This window comes from Choristoneura fumiferana, chromosome 5 (genome assembly GCF_025370935.1).
Source record: "Choristoneura fumiferana chromosome 5, NRCan_CFum_1, whole genome shotgun sequence".
NCBI lineage: Eukaryota > Metazoa > Arthropoda > Insecta > Lepidoptera > Tortricidae > Choristoneura > Choristoneura fumiferana.
In genome coordinates this window covers 17,806,099-17,824,707 of record NC_133476.1, presented here as the reverse complement: position 1 = coordinate 17,824,707, position 18,609 = coordinate 17,806,099, and the positions used below count along the sequence as shown (strand labels likewise).

The window sequence follows — 18,609 nt, the reverse complement described above, 5'->3', positions numbered from 1 at the left end:
TAAATGGGTGCCAAGTTCAATGGTCAGTCCTGAAACTTATTTATAACAATAAAAATATTTTATAAGGGTCCATATATTTTTAAAATAATTATTTTTACTACTACCTACATAGTTCCTAATCCTACTAATCTGGAATAACACAGGCTACTTTTTATCCCGATATTCCCACGGGATAGGGAAAAAATCTCTAAATAACAACCACTGAGTTTAGAGTCATGAAATTTGGTATGTGCTTGGTATGTATAGCTGGACGTCTGGAATAACACATAGGCTACTTTTTATCCCAATTTTCCCACGGGATAGGGATAAAATCTCGAACTAATAACCGCTAGGTTTAGAGTCATGAAATTTGGTATATATGTAGATAGCTGGACATCTGGAATAACACATACTTAGGCTACTTTTTATCCCGATATTCCCACGGGATAGGGATAAAATCTCAAAATAACAACCGCTAGGTTTAGAGTCATAAAATTTGGCATGGGTTTTTTAATTTAACGTCAGTGAAAACCACGATGTAATTTTAGGGAATTCCCACGAGAATTTAATAAAATCCCGGAATTTCAATTCAACTGCTGTATCTAATAATTTACTCGTGCGAAGCTGCGCTAGGGATCAATATTTCGATTTTTTTTACTCATAATGTCATTACTGATATTTTACCTACACGCATAATGTTATTTGGGAGTTTATTTTTTATTTATTAAATTATTTTATATAGTCATCGTAGTTCTAACTTAACCTAACCCTTTTTTTGGCAGCATTTAGGTTTTGTGAAGTCACAGTTCTAAGCTAACTGGCATTTCTGGCTTTTTTTTACATTTTGAACTGCGTGAATCCAGGATTTCACGGATCAACAGATGAACTTGTAGGGTTTTACAATACTGTGCCGATTTACCCATAGATTTAGGTTTAGGACACAACATTTAGAGTAGGATTTTGCAGCACAAACGTGAGTCACAAGTAACTGGCTAACTGGCTTGCATTTCTGTTTTTTTTATTTTAGTGCCTGAATCACGTAAATAGAGGGAAGAAATTAGCGAGCAACATAATAAAATCACGAAGATCAACAGATGAACTTGTAGTTTAATAATATTAGGTCTTTACAATACTATGATAGCCGATTTACCAAATACAAATAGATTTAGGTTTAGGACACAACATGACAATGCGAGAGTCAGAGCGCAAGAGGACGGACGGTAGGATGTCCAATCAAGATGCAAAAAGTAAAAAACACTGACAGCTGTCACGTGACGTCACAAGTAAGTCGTTTTTATACAGAGCTTCAAATGCAAATCAATAGAATTGACTTGCATTTATCTGTGGATAGATTATGAATAAACAAAGGTATATTTTAAAGTATATATAATACCAAATGTTATTGCCTGAAATCGATATGTTGAATAGTGATGTAGACATAAATTGTAGTAATAGAGGTATTTATGTTGAATGAAATTATGAGTATAATAAATTCTGAGTATAAGCCGTGGTGGCCTAGTGGTTTGACCCATCGCCTCTCAAGCAGAGGGGTTCAACCCCGGTTGACCTCTTTTTTGCTAAGTGACCTACAATAAGCAAAATCACTTGGCCTTTATTGGCAATATACGCAATACCAAATTAGCTGTTGAAACCTTGAGCCGATGGCACTTCTGAAGTAATTGTAGAGTGCCAATGATTGTCGTCTAACATAAAATTTTAATGCTTCTATTTTCAATAATCGAATTTGCAATTTTATATGAACTTTGGCGCACCTATTTTATTTATAACAACTTAAAATATAATTTCTTCTTAAAAGTTAAGATAATATATTGAAGCCAAGATCGGACTTGGCTAGTTCTCATATACGAATTATTAAGTACCTAAAACAGTCATGGAAGAGCCCTATGTTCGATGGCTACTTTCTACCAAAATAAGAACTTACAGCTTCAGAACTTGCGAAGGTTATAATATAATTCGTATATGAAAACTAGCCAAGTCCGATCTTAGGCTTATAAATTATCTTAAGTTATACTTAAGAAGAAATTATATTTTAAGTTGTTATAAAATGTTTTACATTGTTATAAATCAATTTCAGTGCTGCTCGCCAGTTCTGTTAGCTTGAACTTAGCTTGACACGCTACCGCGTGTTTAGATAGAAATGAATAGAAAAGTACAACGATGTTTAGTAAATAATTTATTTATTTATCAACCATAATTTTAATACAATATCCTTAATGCCTTAGAAAAAAAACAGTCAGAAACATTATCAATGCACATTTAAAATAAACCCGAGTCTAACGGTTCGATCCTCTAAGATGCGGCGCAATAAAGTACCTAAATTATTATTTTTAAATGTTATTTTATTATTTTCTTACTAATTTTTCCGGTCGTCCAAACTTAACAATCAACGAAGCTGCCAACCAACTGCATCCCTTTATCAAGGCAAGCTTAATAAAACTGTTTAAAACCGAGATACGAATTGCCTGTGTAAAATAATGTACTATTGTTGAACACGCTACTTAATATACTACTAGGACTATGATTTGCTAGAGGCCGCTTTGACTATCGCGCGGGCGCTCGCGCTTGCATTCAACTCTCTTTATAAGTACCCTGACTGATCCTTTACCGTCTGAGAGAAAGAAGTGGTGAAAATGATATGATTACGAGTGTATTAGATAAATAATAAGTGCCTTACCACACTGGCGATTTGCGAGCGAGTTGAAAGCGAATTGAGCGCGTAACGTTTTCGTCGCGAGCGCCCAACGAATTCGCTACGTTCGCGAGAAACTCAGTATGGCGTCGCAGCTAAATCGTTACACACTCGCGGTGCTCGCAGAGAAATCGTTACGCGTTTGCAGCGAGGTCGCTGCGCGCTTGCCTCGCTTTCAACTCGCCCGCAAATCGCATCCGCACTTGAACGTCAACCTTATAAAAAAAAGTGACAAAATGAATCTGTAATATTTTAGCCAGTGCAGTGAAGTTGTTGGGTAAGGTCGAATGAACAGCCATGTAGGTAAAAGTTTTTCAACAATTTTTAATCGAGGTTCACCAATGTCAACCGAGGTGAATTTTATCGAGGTCGATTTTACGACAATCCCACCTCCATTTTCATGTCAGTTCGTTAGTATCTATGTCACCTATGCATGATTGCATTTAGGATTCAGCTGAGTTAATTACACTAATCATGTCGCAATTTGGTACTGTTTTTTGGAAATAATTAATTACGTAATCTTTTCGGAAGCCTCCCCTTCACCCTTCCGTCAGATTCTTCTACAGGATCTACCTCCTCCCCCCCATAAACGAATCACACAATTTATGGTCGTCCCCTTTCTTAAGGTCCATGTTTACCTATGTCCATGTGTTGTATAACGCTTCAAAGTTATTGATATCATCTTGAATAAAAATTTGTGAAGAAAACTTTTCGAAAGCGTGTTACAGTATTTACCTAGCATAAATATTACGGAACACTTGACACCAACTAACCTAGTCCCAAAGGAAGCAAGGCTTGTGTTATAGCTTCACCCTTGCTTCACCTCATATTTTGTTGATAAAGGCTATCGTATCTGCAATACTAAATAGCGTGGACGGTAAGTACTTCGTAGGCCTTCTTGATATCGGCAGTGATATCTTTGGGTTCTTCATCTCTGGTCGCCAGCCAAGTACTGCCGCTCTTGCCGAATTTGTAAGCATCTATGACGCCTTTGGCTGCTGATTCCATTCTGAAATGTAATTAGGTAACTATAGGTACATTATAAGAATTTCTTCTCCGATTTCCCACTCGTGTCTTATATATAGCTGTTCCTTGGGATATTTCAAGGCATAAATAAGTAATTTTCTACGAGTAAAATATTTTTTAAGATCGGTTTTTAAGATTGTTCCCTGCTTACAAACTGACTAATACACAAATCCTTACATTATAGTGTACTGGAGACAAATAACCAATAGAATAATCGAAAAGCTAAAAAAAATATACTCTATTGGTAAAGCAGCGTGACCTTGGATACCGTTTTTGGTCAAAGTGCACCCTAACACTATTAGCAAGCCCAAACACAGCTAGGTCACGTTGTTCTCTCTTGAAGTTTCAGGGCTTTGCTTCCGGCACTATCAACAGATCCATTATTGGGTAAATGCCTCCAGCCCTCCAAGTTAGGTAGGTAAATGTCAAGTGGCATGGCGTTAGAATTACAGTTCTCTTATTCCCAGACTTCTGTATCAAACTGAGAGGAAACTGTGAGAAAACTGAATCACGTAGGTACTAGAATGTCAACATGATCCTGGTGCGCGATTTATCTTCTTCGACTCTACCTTTACTTGTATGTGTTGGAGATGACGATTTACACTTACTTCTGAGCAGGCGTACTCGTCATCCATTCACCTAAGTTGGCGTCGGTAAATGTGTCGAAAGAGCCAAGTTTCTGGGGCGAGAGCAGTGCCGTGTCAGTAGGGCCGAAACATACTGTCAGCACACGGACGTCTGTTCTGTTGTAGTATTCATCTAGCTGTAGATAAAAAAAAAATGTAACAAAAAAAATAGAATACCTAATACTTGACGAATGGGTCTAGTAGTTAGAGAACCTGACTATTTATGAAGCTATAGGCGTGCGTTGGGTCAATGAGGGCTATTACGTATGAGTTCGCCGCTAGAGGCGCTAGTGTAGCGTGAGGTCTCCGAAATGTCAAATCACATAGTTTTTGGGTGAGCTACGCGGGTTTATTTATAATTTTCATAGTTTTGTGAATATTTTGCATTACCTGAAATTAAATATGGCGGTTTTAAGTTTTTTTTTATTCGACTGGATGGCAAACGAGCAAGTGGGATGTATTAAATATGATTTTAATCTAAACTTTGTTTTCACGCCCGTGATAACAGGCTTTGAAAGCCACTTTTAGAACCTCACGTAACAGTGGCGCCATCTAGTAAGACAAAAAACGATAGCCCTCATTGTAGTTTGCGTTTGCGTACGACAAAGACTACAGTATACGACATCGTCGCCACATGCACGCCTACGGGCTCAATCCTTCCCTTGTGTTCAAGGAGTATAAGTATGAACGATGATGGTGACTAGAACATTTCGATTTTGATAAGGTCCATGCCAGGTTTAATAGCACCTAGAAATATCATGAAAAGTCAGAAGAAAATAAATGAAGCAGGGAGTTTGCATTATTTGTTTAATCGAACAAACTTCGTGAAATCTGATTGAAATTGAAGGCCGATCGGAAGCAAAACAAAGTGCTAGGAAACAGCGATCGCAGGTGAATTAGTGCAGGGGTCTTACGAATGGCCCTGACTACCGACGCAGGACATTGCGAGAAGTTACATTTTACAACTTCAACGGATGCGAGCATTAGGTATACAGTGTTGCATTGCGCTACTACATCAATCAGCGCGTTGACTGCTTAGGTAATATTATAAAGCACGTGTGAAACCACTGTAAAACGACTCCACACTACATCGTATTGTTCAACTTCCGATGAAAAAAGAAGAACTCTTATAAGTACTTAGTCCTCAAACAGATGAACTGTTTTCGGAAGTGTTCCTAGCTGTGATGCAAAAAAATCACATCATCTTTTTAGTGCTCTGTGCCTAGTCCTACAAGGAACCCTTATAGTATCGGCCTATCGGCATGTCCGCTTTCGTGGCTTAGCTGAGAGATTGTTAATGCTAGAAATCTGTAATTTTGCATGAGTAGATATATTATATGGAACTACGCTAACAGTGGCCCTGCACGTAAAGTGGGTACTTAAGTGTGTTTTTTTTCTCGACTTAACATATGTTAAGTTAGTGTTAGTTCCCGAGGGAACAGCGCGCGATAACCGAACTCCACGAGGGCAAAGCCGCGGGCAATAGCTAGTTGTCAATATAATTATGTAATTGTTTCAGTTCGTTGATATGGACCTACGCAATTCAATAAATTATTTGGATTAGTTTAATTAACACCCCTGTAAAGAGTTGTAAATTGTTATCGCATTTCAGCATTATTAGTAGAGCCTGAAGCTATTTTATAAGATTATGACGATTTTTCCCGATGTTAACTGTGCATTAGCTATATATGGCCCTTTGCAAGAAAAAAAGAATGCAACGCCTTCCTTTACATAATATTTAATTTAATTACGCCAATTTTATGTTTATCTATTGTCTAAATATTAATGATCACATAATAAAAACAATTCTCTCTCTCTCTCTTTTTGTCGTGCTATTAGCCAACTGGTCCATCAACGCGTTGGCGATCAAATTCAAATGCTTTGGCGGGACAATTTGTGGCCCGTGGGCCTGGGTTTGGCCAGCGTTGCTCTAGCTCGATTATCTCTGTGAACATTCGATTAACTCTTACCCCGAGACAGTTGCTGAATTGCAATACGGCGCTCTTGGTGGCCCAGTAGACGGGAAGCCCCGGCATTTGGCAAAGGGCCGCGGTTGACGCTATGTTGATGATGGTGCCGCCGCGGCCTCCTTCGTCCTTACGCATCAGCTCTAACGCTCTGATGGAGCCCGTTACTAGGGCCAGCTGAAACAAAATTAACATGTACCAACCGCAAGAAAGAAAGTGAAAGTAGAGGATACTAATACACTAATAAACACATAAAAATCACATCTCAACTAATAAGCATAACTAAAGAGGGAAGTTTTTTTTTTAATTTGTAATGAATAAACTCGAAACTACTTAGCCGATATTTAGAATTATTTCATTTAAGTACTCGCATTAGAAAGTAAATAATAAACGGCAGTTTTTATCCCGAGAAAATTGAAAAATCCCTCGGGGCTCAGACGAAATGGTCGGCAGCATCTATCATATAGTAACTCCTCAATTACGGAAAAACGTGGAATAGAATATGTTTAAATTGATTTGGATTTTGGTAGTTAAATAACTGTTTTTATTATTAAAGTGGTTAAATAATTATTTAGCACTTTTTGGCGTTTAGTAGCCAAGAAGTAAGTGTAGCTAAGGCTAAGGCCTCAGTTTAGATCTATTCAACTTTTAAGGGCCAGCTCTTACACTACAAAAGTCAAAATTAACATACCACATTGATCAATATCTCCTTCTTAAAAGTCTGCAAACTGTCATTCATGATACCCGCGTTATTTATCACAAGATCTATGTACTCCTGGTCTTCCTTCACCGCCGCCATGGTTCCCAGGAACTGCTCCTCATTAGTTACATCACAGTGGTAGAACTTCAGCTTGCCTGCGCCATATTTAGCGTTCAACTCTTCTTGGAGGGCCAAACCCGTTTCTTCGGCTATATCTAACACAGCTACATGCTGCGAAAGAGATTGAGTTTATTATTAAACAATTTATTTATTTATTTATAACATTTAAATTATATTTACAATAAGTAACAATGTATATCCTTACAATAAATAGTAGATTGATAACCAAAGGTGGAAAGTGACCCATTTCACCCGAGTTATTTCTGGCTCTCACTTCGTTCGGCCGCCAATAGTTCGAGAGGAAATGGGCAATTTCATCCGAGTTAGACATTCTACATTTCATTTCGACTGTAAGGAAAGTAAAATACTACAAAAAAATGAGAATAATAATAAATTGAGTTTACTTATATCCAACCTCTAACGGTAGGTACCTTTTCAACTGGCCATTTGCCACGGCCGACTATAAAAAAATGGAGTTGGTCATGACTAAGGAGCTTATATACAAAACTGGAGGTTGAACGCCGAACGAAGAAGTTTGACCTTTAATACTTATTTTTATATACCATCTCCTTCTTTCACATTTCACGAATAACTTTCATCTCATTGTTAACCTAACTAAAGAAAGAGATGGAATATGTCCGTGACGTAATAAAGATCAAAATTTCTAGGGTTCTAACGGATGTTCGGCGTTCAACCTCCAGTGTTGTATGCATATAAGCTCCTTGGTCACGACGTGTATCTAGGTAGATGGCCATGCCGAAACGTGAAAAAAAGTGTCATTGACGTAACTCAATTATCTTCGACTCCGTGGCTAATCGAAAAATTAAAAAAAAATACTTTCCACCCTAGAGACGAAAACGCAATTTTCCACCTGGCTATCTACCCATGAAAATTAAACTTTCCGAACAGAAGAGGTGAAAAAATACAAACAAAATTATCCCACTGTCAAATAAAACAACCAACCTTCCTATTTATAAGTTAAGGCAAACACGTCTTTAAGAGACGTCACTGGCATGGACCTCAAAACGCAGGCCGCATTACCTCTTTGTATAAGTAGCTATCCCAATTCTTTGCTAGAGATTACCGCGGTTATCTCTAGCTCTAGCTCTAGAGTCCCCCGAGGCCAGAACTACCTCCTTGACCAGTCTTTTAAAACTTTTTTTGTGTGTGTGAATTTATGAATGTTTGTGAGAATGTCTATCTTCTGTATATATGTTAACAAATTGTTCGCTGGCAATTTGCGGGTAATAGCTTCTACATTTATACTTTATATTTCTTAGAATTAGTTTAGCTATAAGAGGGAACACTGCCAATATCTTTGGGACCTTGCCTAAAGGGGCTATAAAGTACCTATATAGACACACAAGACACAAAAAAGTGTTAAAAGACTTGTCTAGGACGTTAGTTCTGACCTCGGAGGACTATAGAGCTGGCAGTTAAATAAGTATTTGGAATAATTTCTTTAAGCTTTTTTTTGTTTTATGTAGGTATTTTAAGTTCTGGATAGTTTTATAAAAATAATTACAATTTAATTGTTATTAAATAATCATATACATGTTAGTGCCTAATTGTAAATATATATCTTTATACCCTTAAAAAAGTACTTTGTGTACCTACCTTAACACCTTCTTCCAGAAGCATCCGCACGACTCCTGCGCCGACCCCGTTAGCGGCTCCCGTGATGAACACCACTTTATTCTTTAGATCGTACATTCTGAGCGAGCGTCGATTTTAACACTGAACAAAATGCTGTCCACGATTCGTGCTCACTATATTTATGGCGTTAATGTGTTATGTATCGATATATACAATGATATATTAACTATATATGATAACGATAGATACAATGTTTTATGAAATTCTATGTAACACACTTGCCTGCACTAGGGTTATTAGAAAACTCTGAGTCGTATAAAATAATGTTATGAATTAAATAAGTATTAAAATCACTAATCGTGCGATGATTAGGTAGGTAGTAATCGATTATAGTACCTCTATGGGTTGGTAAGATGTAATTAGTTAAAAATTGTAATAAAGATAATGTTGAACAGGTAGACAACAGCTGATTCAAAAGATTGTACCTACAATAGATATATATTTCAAGTTTACTTAGACTATCAAAATTCGTACCAGCCCTTTAGAAGTCTATGTTCACTACGGGTAGATTAAAATAAAAAAGTCATTACGTCTCTTTTAAAATAAATAATAACAAACTAAACTAACTACCCTAATAAAGTTTGAAAGTAGCGACAGCGTACCGAAGAAATAAAAAATATCCAACAAAAAATTTAACCTAGGTACTCCAAAAAAACCATAATAATACATAATACCTAATTTTTCAAAGAATTTTCTACCAGTTTGAAGTCGGATGCCTATGGAGGTAAGGTTCAAACTGGTACCAATTTCAAACTGGTAGAAAATTATTTCCGTAATTTTTTTGGAGTTGCAGTAAAATATTTTGTTATATATTTTTTTCTCAAACATGCTCGGAAATGTATGCGTTAATGTCACGAAATGGAGACATGAAGTTTCTCATTTATGGCTCCCTACCACCTCCCTACATAACTTCTTGGCCTAGGCCATGAAGTATGTATGAAAATCCATTATTGTCCGCTGCTCTAACTTTTTAAATTTGCTTACTAACATTAAACTGACAAAGGAAAAATTACGAACAGCCAACCACCACTACTCTATAAGCATTTGCGATACTGCGATGCGAAGCGATGCGATGCGAAGCGATGCGAAGCGATGCGATGCGATGCGAAGCGATGCGATGCGAAACGATGCGATGCGATGGATGGATGGATGGATGCAAAATATTTCCTCACATTGTTTGAGAAAAGCACTATACAAGCCTCGGCCAGAACAGGGATTGCTGGACTCGTTCTATCCGGCCTCGTCTACGACTCGGCCGTCTACCCCGAACTCGTCCATCAATCCCTTACTTCATGGCCTCTGCAGTAATGTACTATTTCTCAAAAATGCTCGGAAATGTATGCGTGAATGTCATGAAATGGAGACATGAAGTTTCTCATTTATGGCTCCCTACATAACTTCTTGGCCTAGGTCATAAGGAATGTATGAAAATTCATTATTGTCCGCTGCTCTAACTTTTTAAATTTGCTTACTACAGTAGGTACGGGTACGGCTCACGTAAAAAGAGCGCTGGGTGACAGTGGAGGGGATGTGTTTGCGCAGGGGTGTCCGTCGCGCACGAAAATACTCGCTATAATATTGTATAATCATGTCATATGTTTATTATAGAACAGTATTAGCTTTTTTTAATAGTAGTTTCTATTTTATTTTTACTCAATTTATATAATAGTCGGCAATTCTTTTTGAGTAATATGAAAATTGTGGATAGCTCGTTTAATTACACATTGATCAAAACTATCAATGTCTGTTATGGGTTTATTTTTTACCCTTTTATTTTTTCCGGGTGTGCGAAAAACAGCTACAAATTCCGAACTTTTTGCGTTTTTAACAATTCGTCTCACTTTAGCCACGGAAGTTTTAGGTGCCTCAGCAGTCCGTTGCAAACATTGTTTTAAATTTGTTGCGGCACCACTATCAGCTTCTTTTTTCATGAAACAATAAACATCATAGATCTTTTTCCGTTCCTTTCTATGCAAAGACATCGTGCTAAATGTGTCGTGTGTGTCGTGTCAAATTATTCTTATTTTTTTCATTACATGTACTGTTGAGCATTTGGGGCAATCACCTAATGTAAACTCTTTCTTTTTTTGCTGCAATGTTGTTTACTCCTTTGTTTGTAAGACTTTCCCTCTCCTGTGGCCCGGCGAAAGACCAGTGCTGGTTTTCAACCAGCGATATGCTGAGCCGGGACCTTTTTATAGCGGCAACATTTCTTATTGTTATTTTTACTTATTATGTGTCATTGCTGTTATAAATAAATTATTTTCTTTCTTCTTGCTTTCTAAACACTTTGTGCGCGAAACTGTAGGTACTTTGGGAGCGAATGGAGCGTAGACACGATGCGGAAAGCAAAGGTCGACTGCTGAACCAATAGCGCGACGGCCCAGCCAAGCGGCGCGTGTCCCCTCCCCGCGCCTCACGTCTTTCCACTAGTTTGGTCGGTTAATTGCTCACTGCGCATGTATATCGCCAGCGCTCTTTTTACGTGAGCCGAACTATACTTAACATTAAACTGAAGAAAAACAAACATCCAACCACTACTATACTCTGTAATATTGCGATGCGATGCGATGGATGGATGAATGGAATATTTCGTGTGTGATAAAAGCACTATACAAACCTCGGCCAGAACAGGGATTGCTGGACTTGTTTTATCCGGCCTCGTGTACGACTCGGCCGTCTACCCCAAATTCGTCCATCAATCCCTTACTTCATGGCCTCTGCAGTAATGTACTATTATTTGCTTACTTTTCATCTGATCGCGTACAAAATATTTTTTACACATGTCTAATCTAAGTAGATAAAATTAGATATCGATCAGAAAAACAGCAACCTATCTAGAAATTTCGTAGTCCCCCACGACTTGGCCACGCCGTGAAGTTATGACTGCTATCATATCGCGCTGTCACAATCTTGGTGGATTATGAAATGGTTTATTTTATTCAAGGGCGTCCCCTATCTGAATGACCTTGCACTTTCCGACTTCCTCGCTCCCCTCCTTCATTCCGCACCTTAAAACTTTTACGTATATTTACCAGCATTTACGCGCGTGCATCGCCATCTAGTAAGTATTAGGTAAATTGAAAAAATGATCAGGTCTTATTGAAGTGTACATTATTATCCACTATTGGTTAATGTTTAGAGATTGTCGGTTCGAACTGTCTCAGCCGCTGCTGCATATTTTTAATCATTGTTTAGAGGCAGCGACATTTCCATGTAGGTGGAAAATAACAAGAGTGGTCCCCGTCCCGAAGGGAGGTTCATCGGGGTCCCAGGTGGAGGAATACAGACCGGTCGCGGTGCTGTCGACCCCGGCCAAGGTGTTTGAATCGGCGATACACGCTCGGATACTGCCGCAGGTGAGTGCGCAGCCGCAGCACCGCCAGCAACTTGCTGAACTACATGGCGGACGTGTTGCCGGCGGTGGACAGTGGAGTGCAGGTTGACGCCGCTTACTTTGACTATAAAAAAGCTTTCGACTTGGTCGACAACGATATCTTGCTCAGAAAGTTAGCGGCGGTCGGTTTCACTCCGCATTTGCTGGAGTTCTTTGCCAGCTACATGAAGGACAGGCGGCAGTATGTGGAATACGCAGGTTACACATCTCAACCATATTTTACATGGTCGGGCGTGAGTCAGGGTAGCAACCTAGGGCCCCTACAGTTTATATTAATGGTCAATGACCTGCCGTCGATGGTTGTCGACTCGAAGTGTCTGATGTTTGCTGATGACCTCAAGTTGTCACTCGCTATAAATAATAGTGATGACTGTGAAAAGTTGCAAAAGGATATAAATAGAGTAGTCGCCTGGAGTGATAGCAACCGTTTGCAATTTAACGTTACAAAGTGCGTAACGATTACTTTTTCTAGGGCACGTACGCAATTACGATACGACTATGAAGTGGATGGTAGTCCAATGACTAAGGTGAGGGAAGTCAGAGACCTAGGGGTTCGTCTGGTTAGCGACCTTTCCTTTCGGGACCACATCATGAGTTGCTGCAAAAAGGCATATAGAAATTTAGCGTTCATCCTCAGAACAGTTAGAAAATTTACTAACATTAAAACTATTATAACTTTGTATAAGCGTTGGTTAGGAGTCACTTGGAGTGCAACACAATAATATGGGCACCGCATGAACAGAAATACAATAGGATGGTGGAGAGGGTTCAGAACAAGTATTTAAGATACTTGTATCTTCGGTATTATGGGGTGTATCCTTTCTATCCTCTAATGTATCCAACATTATTCGTGTTGGGCATGGTGGGGTACAACGAGCTGGGAGTAAGGAGGGACTTGGCACTTGTAACGTATATATGGAAAATTCTAAGAGGCGTCATTAAAAATGCGGACATACTGGGGAGACTGGGGCTGTGTGTGCCGGAGCGGTACGTGTGGCGGCGGCGGCGGCCGCGACTGCTGGCCGAGCCGAGCGGCCGGACCAACTTGCTCAACAAGGCCCCGCTAACTCGGGCCATACATACGCTGAACAAAATTGCCGAAGAAACAAATTTGTTTCTCTGTGTTACGAGTGAATTCACAAAGGTAGCACTATCTGTTATATGTTACAAGAATAATTAATTACTTATATATTGAAGCAAGAATTTAATATTTGTGTTGGAACTTCTCTGTCGCATTAGGTCAAGCCTGTAATGATAGATGTAAGTGTGTGTACAATAAATAAATAAATATGATTGGTTTTTTGGAGTCTTTTTGTATTTTTTATTTCAACTCCAAATTTGTTACTTTTACGGGTACCTATCCCGTGAAACCATATCGAAAATACTAACTGAGACATGGATGCACAGAAAAACCAGAAAAAGAGATCAGCGCTGGGTATCGAACCCAGGTCCTCAGCAATCCGTGCTGCGTGCTATAACCCCTACACCACCGCTGGACAGGAATCCAGACACGAATTTTTCCTATGCATACATATCTCAGGTTGCTTATTTCTACTACGCTACTTATGCAGCAGCACTAGCGACATCTATGTTCCGCTCTCATCGAGAGATGTCACACTCTTTCGGAACCAACCGCTCACCCAGACAAGAGATGTCGCTACTAAGCAATCAAATTATGAACTAAAATAATTTCCTTGCTCACCCGCGACCTTACGATAGCTAAGCTTATGCAAAATATGCGTGTTCATGCAGTTCCTCCACCTCCACACTGTAAAAACACATAAATCACACAAACCCATCTATCACCACCACCACACTACACTGACGCGTTTCGAACTCAACCAGAGCTCATCTTCAGAGTGACACAACCGTACACCATGCTATCAGTTGTTTGAGTCTAACTAAGTTCTTTCTTAGGCGTTTGAAGGTAAATTAAGCATTTACTGTCTCCCGACTGATGTGATGAATATTATTATCGTCCGACTCTTTCAAATTCGTCAAGGCAGCACTGATTTTTATTAATAAAGGTCAGCAGGGCTACTACGAAGTTCCTGTCGTGCGGTCCCTCTGACACTTATACTATTTAATACGAGAGCGAGAGGGACGGTACGACACGAACTTCGAGTTTCGAGTTTCGTAGTAGCCTTGCAGGCAGGCTCTCATTATACATACTTACATAATATTGGTGCGTTGCTTGTCGGACTGATTTTCAGGATTGCCGTAACAAGTTTTGCCTTACATTACTTGTTCTCAGAGGCCGTATTGTCTAACGCGCAGACGTTTGCGATCGCAATCGCATTCACCATCTTTTTCTTTTCCCGTCTTATGCCTTATGCTTATATCTTTTGCCGCCTGACAGAAAGAAGTACTGAAAATTATACACTCTGGCCTGATTATTTTTCTATTAAAGAATTTCATTCATTATAAACAAATATCAGACTTGGTGCTTCATATGCTTAGTTCCTTTTACTTGACTGTGAAACAGTAAATTAAAAAAAAAACAAGTGAGACGTCAGAACAGATAGATGAAATTTTGGGTGACACTCTTTCCCGGCCCAAATAATACCGAGTATGAAATACCGATCCTGATTTTCATGTTCACGCCCGTAGAAGCTCCTGTCAGTTTCTATGGGTGTGTACACAAAAAACAGGGCCGGTATTTCCATGTTGGTGTTATCCGGGCCAGGAAAGAGTGTCACCCGAAATAAATAGATAAGACTACAAAGTCGCGTGAATCACGGAGCACACGTCACAAAACCTACGGGTAGCCGGAAAAGTGACTACTTAATAGTTAGCGGGGAGTAATTGTGTTGAAACCACATCACATTAGTCATTTATTACTATAATATCAAGAAGTGCGCTTCATTGTTTTGTGCGTTGATTCAAGATCAGTGCTCTTTTGCAGCGACAATGAATCCCTACCAGCAAGTAAGTAGTTTTCAACTTTCGCTTGGCTCTAGATGAATGCAAACGAATCTTGTTTTGTTTATCACACTAAAAGCGTCACACCTTAATAATAACTGAATATCGTTGTAATTTCATGTTCGTTTCATTTCAAGGGCCAATCGGGATATCCTCAACAACAATATCTGCATAATATTGGATTTTCCAACTCGGCTCCGCAATCCTTCGGTAATCCTTTGCCGATGCCAGGCATGCCCACTATGGGGTACCCAGCTCCACCTTCAGGGTACCCACAATCTAATCCTGGCTACCCACAGTCCAATCAAGGATATCCACAATCCAATACTGCTCAAGGCTACCCTGCTCATAGCCCAAATCCTGCTCAAACTGGGTACCCTCCTCAAGGTGGTTACCCAAGTGCCAACCAAGGGTACCCAAGTGCCAACCAAGGGTATCCTAGTGCCAACCAAGGGTATCCTAGTGCCAATCAGGGGTACCCTGGTGCCAATCAAGGTTACCAAGGATACCCTCCTGCTGCTCAGGCACCAGCCCGTCAAGGGTATCCACAAAGTCATCCCCAAGTTCATGCACAACAAGCTTACGGTGTCTCATCCAGTCCTGTGCAAACTGTCAAGGTACGTTGTTTGTATTTCATTTGACTCGTTTTATCATCAGTTATTTATGTCATCAGCTAAAAATCTATTGGCTTCTTTGTGATAAGCAAAACAAGTGCTTTGTAGTTGAAGCTTATATTAATTTATTTGTAATGCTGACATTCATTTCTAAGTAAAACAGTATCTGTTTCATAAATATGACAGGTATGCCATGCCGACCATTTTGTCTAGTCTTTAGTCCCATATGAAGGCAAGTTTTAATGCAGAACTCCTCAACACATTCAATTGTCAAACAAGTTCATTGTATATCATATAATTTATGAACTAAGAATTGGGTGCAGTTACTGTGTATACCTGTAATTGTTGGCCCGAAATGAATGAACATAAAACCTGATAATTCTTGCCCTTATGCAATTTGCCACAAGGGTTTGAATTATCAATCAATAGTAAAAGTCAAGTCAATAATAAAATATAATAAAATTAGATGTCCATACCCTCTTAGGATTGAAACTTCAAATTTATTTTTACAGGGTTATCTTATCATGCTTTTTGTTATTTGGAGTAATTCATAACAATGCTGGTATCCTACAAAATTATGCTTAGCATTATTTATTTCTTTCTGTTCAGTCACAATTATTTTTCTAGTCCTGGCAATGTTATTAATACATGTTACTTAATATTATGCTGACTATATCTTACATTACCATCTCACATTGTAATTAATCTACATTTCATCATTACCATTCATCATGATGAAGATGATGATGAATCTACATTTATTTCAAAGTTACCTGATGACTAACAAATTTATAGTACATGCACATCAAAATAAAAACAATTCTTGTGTCTCGAGCTATGCATGATAATTATAACAATACTATCTTTTGCCCGGGGCTCCGCCCGCGTGGTATTCGGTTATCGCGCGCTGTTCCCTCGGGAACTGTGCATTTTCCGGGATAAAAAGTAGCCTATGTCACTCTCGGGCCCATAAACTATCTCTATGCCAAAAATCACGTCGATCCGTCGCTCCGTTACGGCGTGAAAGACAGACAAACACACAAACACACGAACATACAAACACACTTTCGCATTTATGATATTATAATAATTATAATAATAATATATAATATAATATTAGTATGGATAGTATTATAATATTAGTATGGATAGTATGGATGTGTCACACAGACGTAGCTATGGTGCGCAGTTTTAGCGGAGAAGCAAGATTTAGTGTGGCTCACTGATAGACCTCCACAAAGCAAGACCTGAATCAATTGACACAGTTTCTATAAATTTCTATAATTATCACACCAGTTTTTATTAAGATAATAGCCATCAGCAAATAATTGTAGTGAATGTCAGTCATTAGCCTCTTTTCCAGTGAGCGAGCACATAATCTGTATCTTAGTATGGCTTGTCAAGCCAGACTAACCTGTCAGATAATATACCTACAAGCACAGCTCTATTCAAGGAGTAGTTTGCTGCAATTACATTGTTATGCTCACTTCATCTCCACTGTACATTTATCACTGAGCCAATAATTCAGTCTTACCTCCAGCCCCTTGTACAATGGATGTAGCGGCCATTATTGAAACATTAAAACCTTAAATGGACCAAGTATTTCCATGCAAAGTGATGTAAAGTGTTGTTGGGGTGGAGAGAAGTATTAACTGTGATGGTTTGTCGGGAATCATTGATATGTCCTCTGTAACGTCGAATTCAAGTATGCGTAGTGCCTACAGAGCGACAATTGGCGTACGGCGTGGGTTCAAATCATTTCGTTATAAGGTATTTATCTGTTGGGTTTTATTATTTTTCTTTAATACTATGTTAGTTTCCATTGTTAAAATTGCTCACGTTTTAGAGGATACATAGTCAAATATCACCTAGTAAAAAAAATATTATAATATTGTGGTCTTTCTGAAGCTATTGATCTACTATTATACTACTTATATTATTTTTTCAGTTCTACAGTTTTCTGACCACACTAGCTTGAGTCTCCGGCTTCTTGCGCCCCATGGAAGTAGACATAAAACAAACTTTTTCCCTATCTCATAACAAGAGAATTTCGAAGTCTTTTCTTAGTGCACCTATACTGCCGTCCTAATTCAAAAGGACGTAAGTCCAAAAAATGCAATTTCGTTTTTTTTTACACTTTTCGATAGATTAAACATCAATCTACCATGAGGACATGTGATGGGAAAATCTTAGTTAGTAAATTTTTTCAAAAAGATACTAAGAAAATTTAACACATGTCCAAAAATATGACATTTCCTGAACAGGATGGCCTTATGAGAGTAACACTAAGCAATTACTCCTTATCTCCTCTTTACTAAGAGTTAAGGACGCATAATTTTCTGCTATGCGTTTTAATAGCTACGACGCACAGCCCAAACCGATGGGCCTCGAAACTTGAAATACTTCCGTAATAAGTGTAGTCGCACACTAAGAAAGTATTTTTCGAAATTCCCACGGAATAGGGAATAAATGGGACTTCAAATTTGGCTTGCAGGTGGTTAATGGACATGCATGGTAATACTAACAGCTAAAAACTGTTTCATTTCCCCCAATTCCCACGGGATAAAACGAATAATTTTTGATTAACATGTAAAATACACCTAACATGAGAACGGATAGTCCAAAAAATATGAACCTGGCCTCTTTCTATGCAGGATGAAATGCCCTCTTATGAAGACCAGATTTCGATATTGTAAGTCCTTTACGAGATATAACCGTAAAACCGCAAAAATATCCCCATCGGGGTACATTTTTACCCCCCCACCACTTAAGCACAACTCCGTGGAGGGGGAAAACCTAGGATAGTCATATTGGACAACAAATGAAGACATTACAACAGTAAAATCTTTTGTAGCGTTTTTTTCCTATTTGATATTTCTTTGGTTTTTTCCT

At 38.7% G+C, this 18,609-nt stretch overlaps 2 protein-coding genes across 4 annotated transcripts in view; one reads left to right on the top strand and one right to left on the bottom strand.

Moving 5' to 3' along the window:
• Nucleotides 1–2,158: 2,158 nt before the first annotated feature.
• LOC141428293 (15-hydroxyprostaglandin dehydrogenase [NAD(+)]-like) lies at nucleotides 2,159–9,119 on the bottom strand. Its single transcript, XM_074088206.1, has 5 exons — nucleotides 8,746–9,119; nucleotides 7,000–7,239; nucleotides 6,312–6,485; nucleotides 4,324–4,478; nucleotides 2,159–3,698 (listed from the first exon to the last, which is right to left on the bottom strand). The coding sequence occupies exons 1-5, from the start codon at nucleotides 8,839–8,841 to the stop codon at nucleotides 3,551–3,553; spliced, it is 813 nt and encodes a 270-aa protein (XP_073944307.1). The 5' UTR covers nucleotides 8,842–9,119; the 3' UTR covers nucleotides 2,159–3,550.
• Nucleotides 9,120–14,886: 5,767 nt separating this feature from the next.
• The window catches only part of LOC141428291 (annexin B9-like), a 28,983-nt gene continuing 25,260 nt past the window's right edge, over nucleotides 14,887–18,609 (top strand). Inside the window, exons 1-2 of one of the 3 annotated variants that reach the window (XM_074088203.1) lie at nucleotides 14,887–15,109; nucleotides 15,241–15,720. In XM_074088203.1, the coding sequence (XP_073944304.1) occupies nucleotides 15,092–15,109; nucleotides 15,241–15,720 (498 nt within the window). In that variant the 5' untranslated portion in view covers nucleotides 14,887–15,091. Of the gene's footprint in view, nucleotides 15,110–15,240; nucleotides 15,721–17,244; nucleotides 17,488–18,609 lie in introns of those variants that run through there. The other 2 variants (XM_074088205.1, XM_074088204.1) reach the window with 2 other exon arrangements.

Excerpts from the sequence above, each read along its gene's own strand:
- LOC141428293 (XM_074088206.1), bottom strand. The coding sequence starts at position 8,841 with ATGTACGATCTAAAGAATAAAGTGGTGTTCATCACGGGAGCCGCTAAC. Across the intron at positions 7,240-8,745 it reads TTCTGGAAGAAGGTGTTAAG|CATGTAGCTGTGTTAGATAT; the intron begins GTAGGTACACAA and ends TCTCTTTCGCAG. Across the intron at positions 4,479-6,311 it reads AATTCAGCAACTGTCTCGGG|CTAGATGAATACTACAACAG; the intron begins GTAAGAGTTAAT and ends TTTTATCTACAG.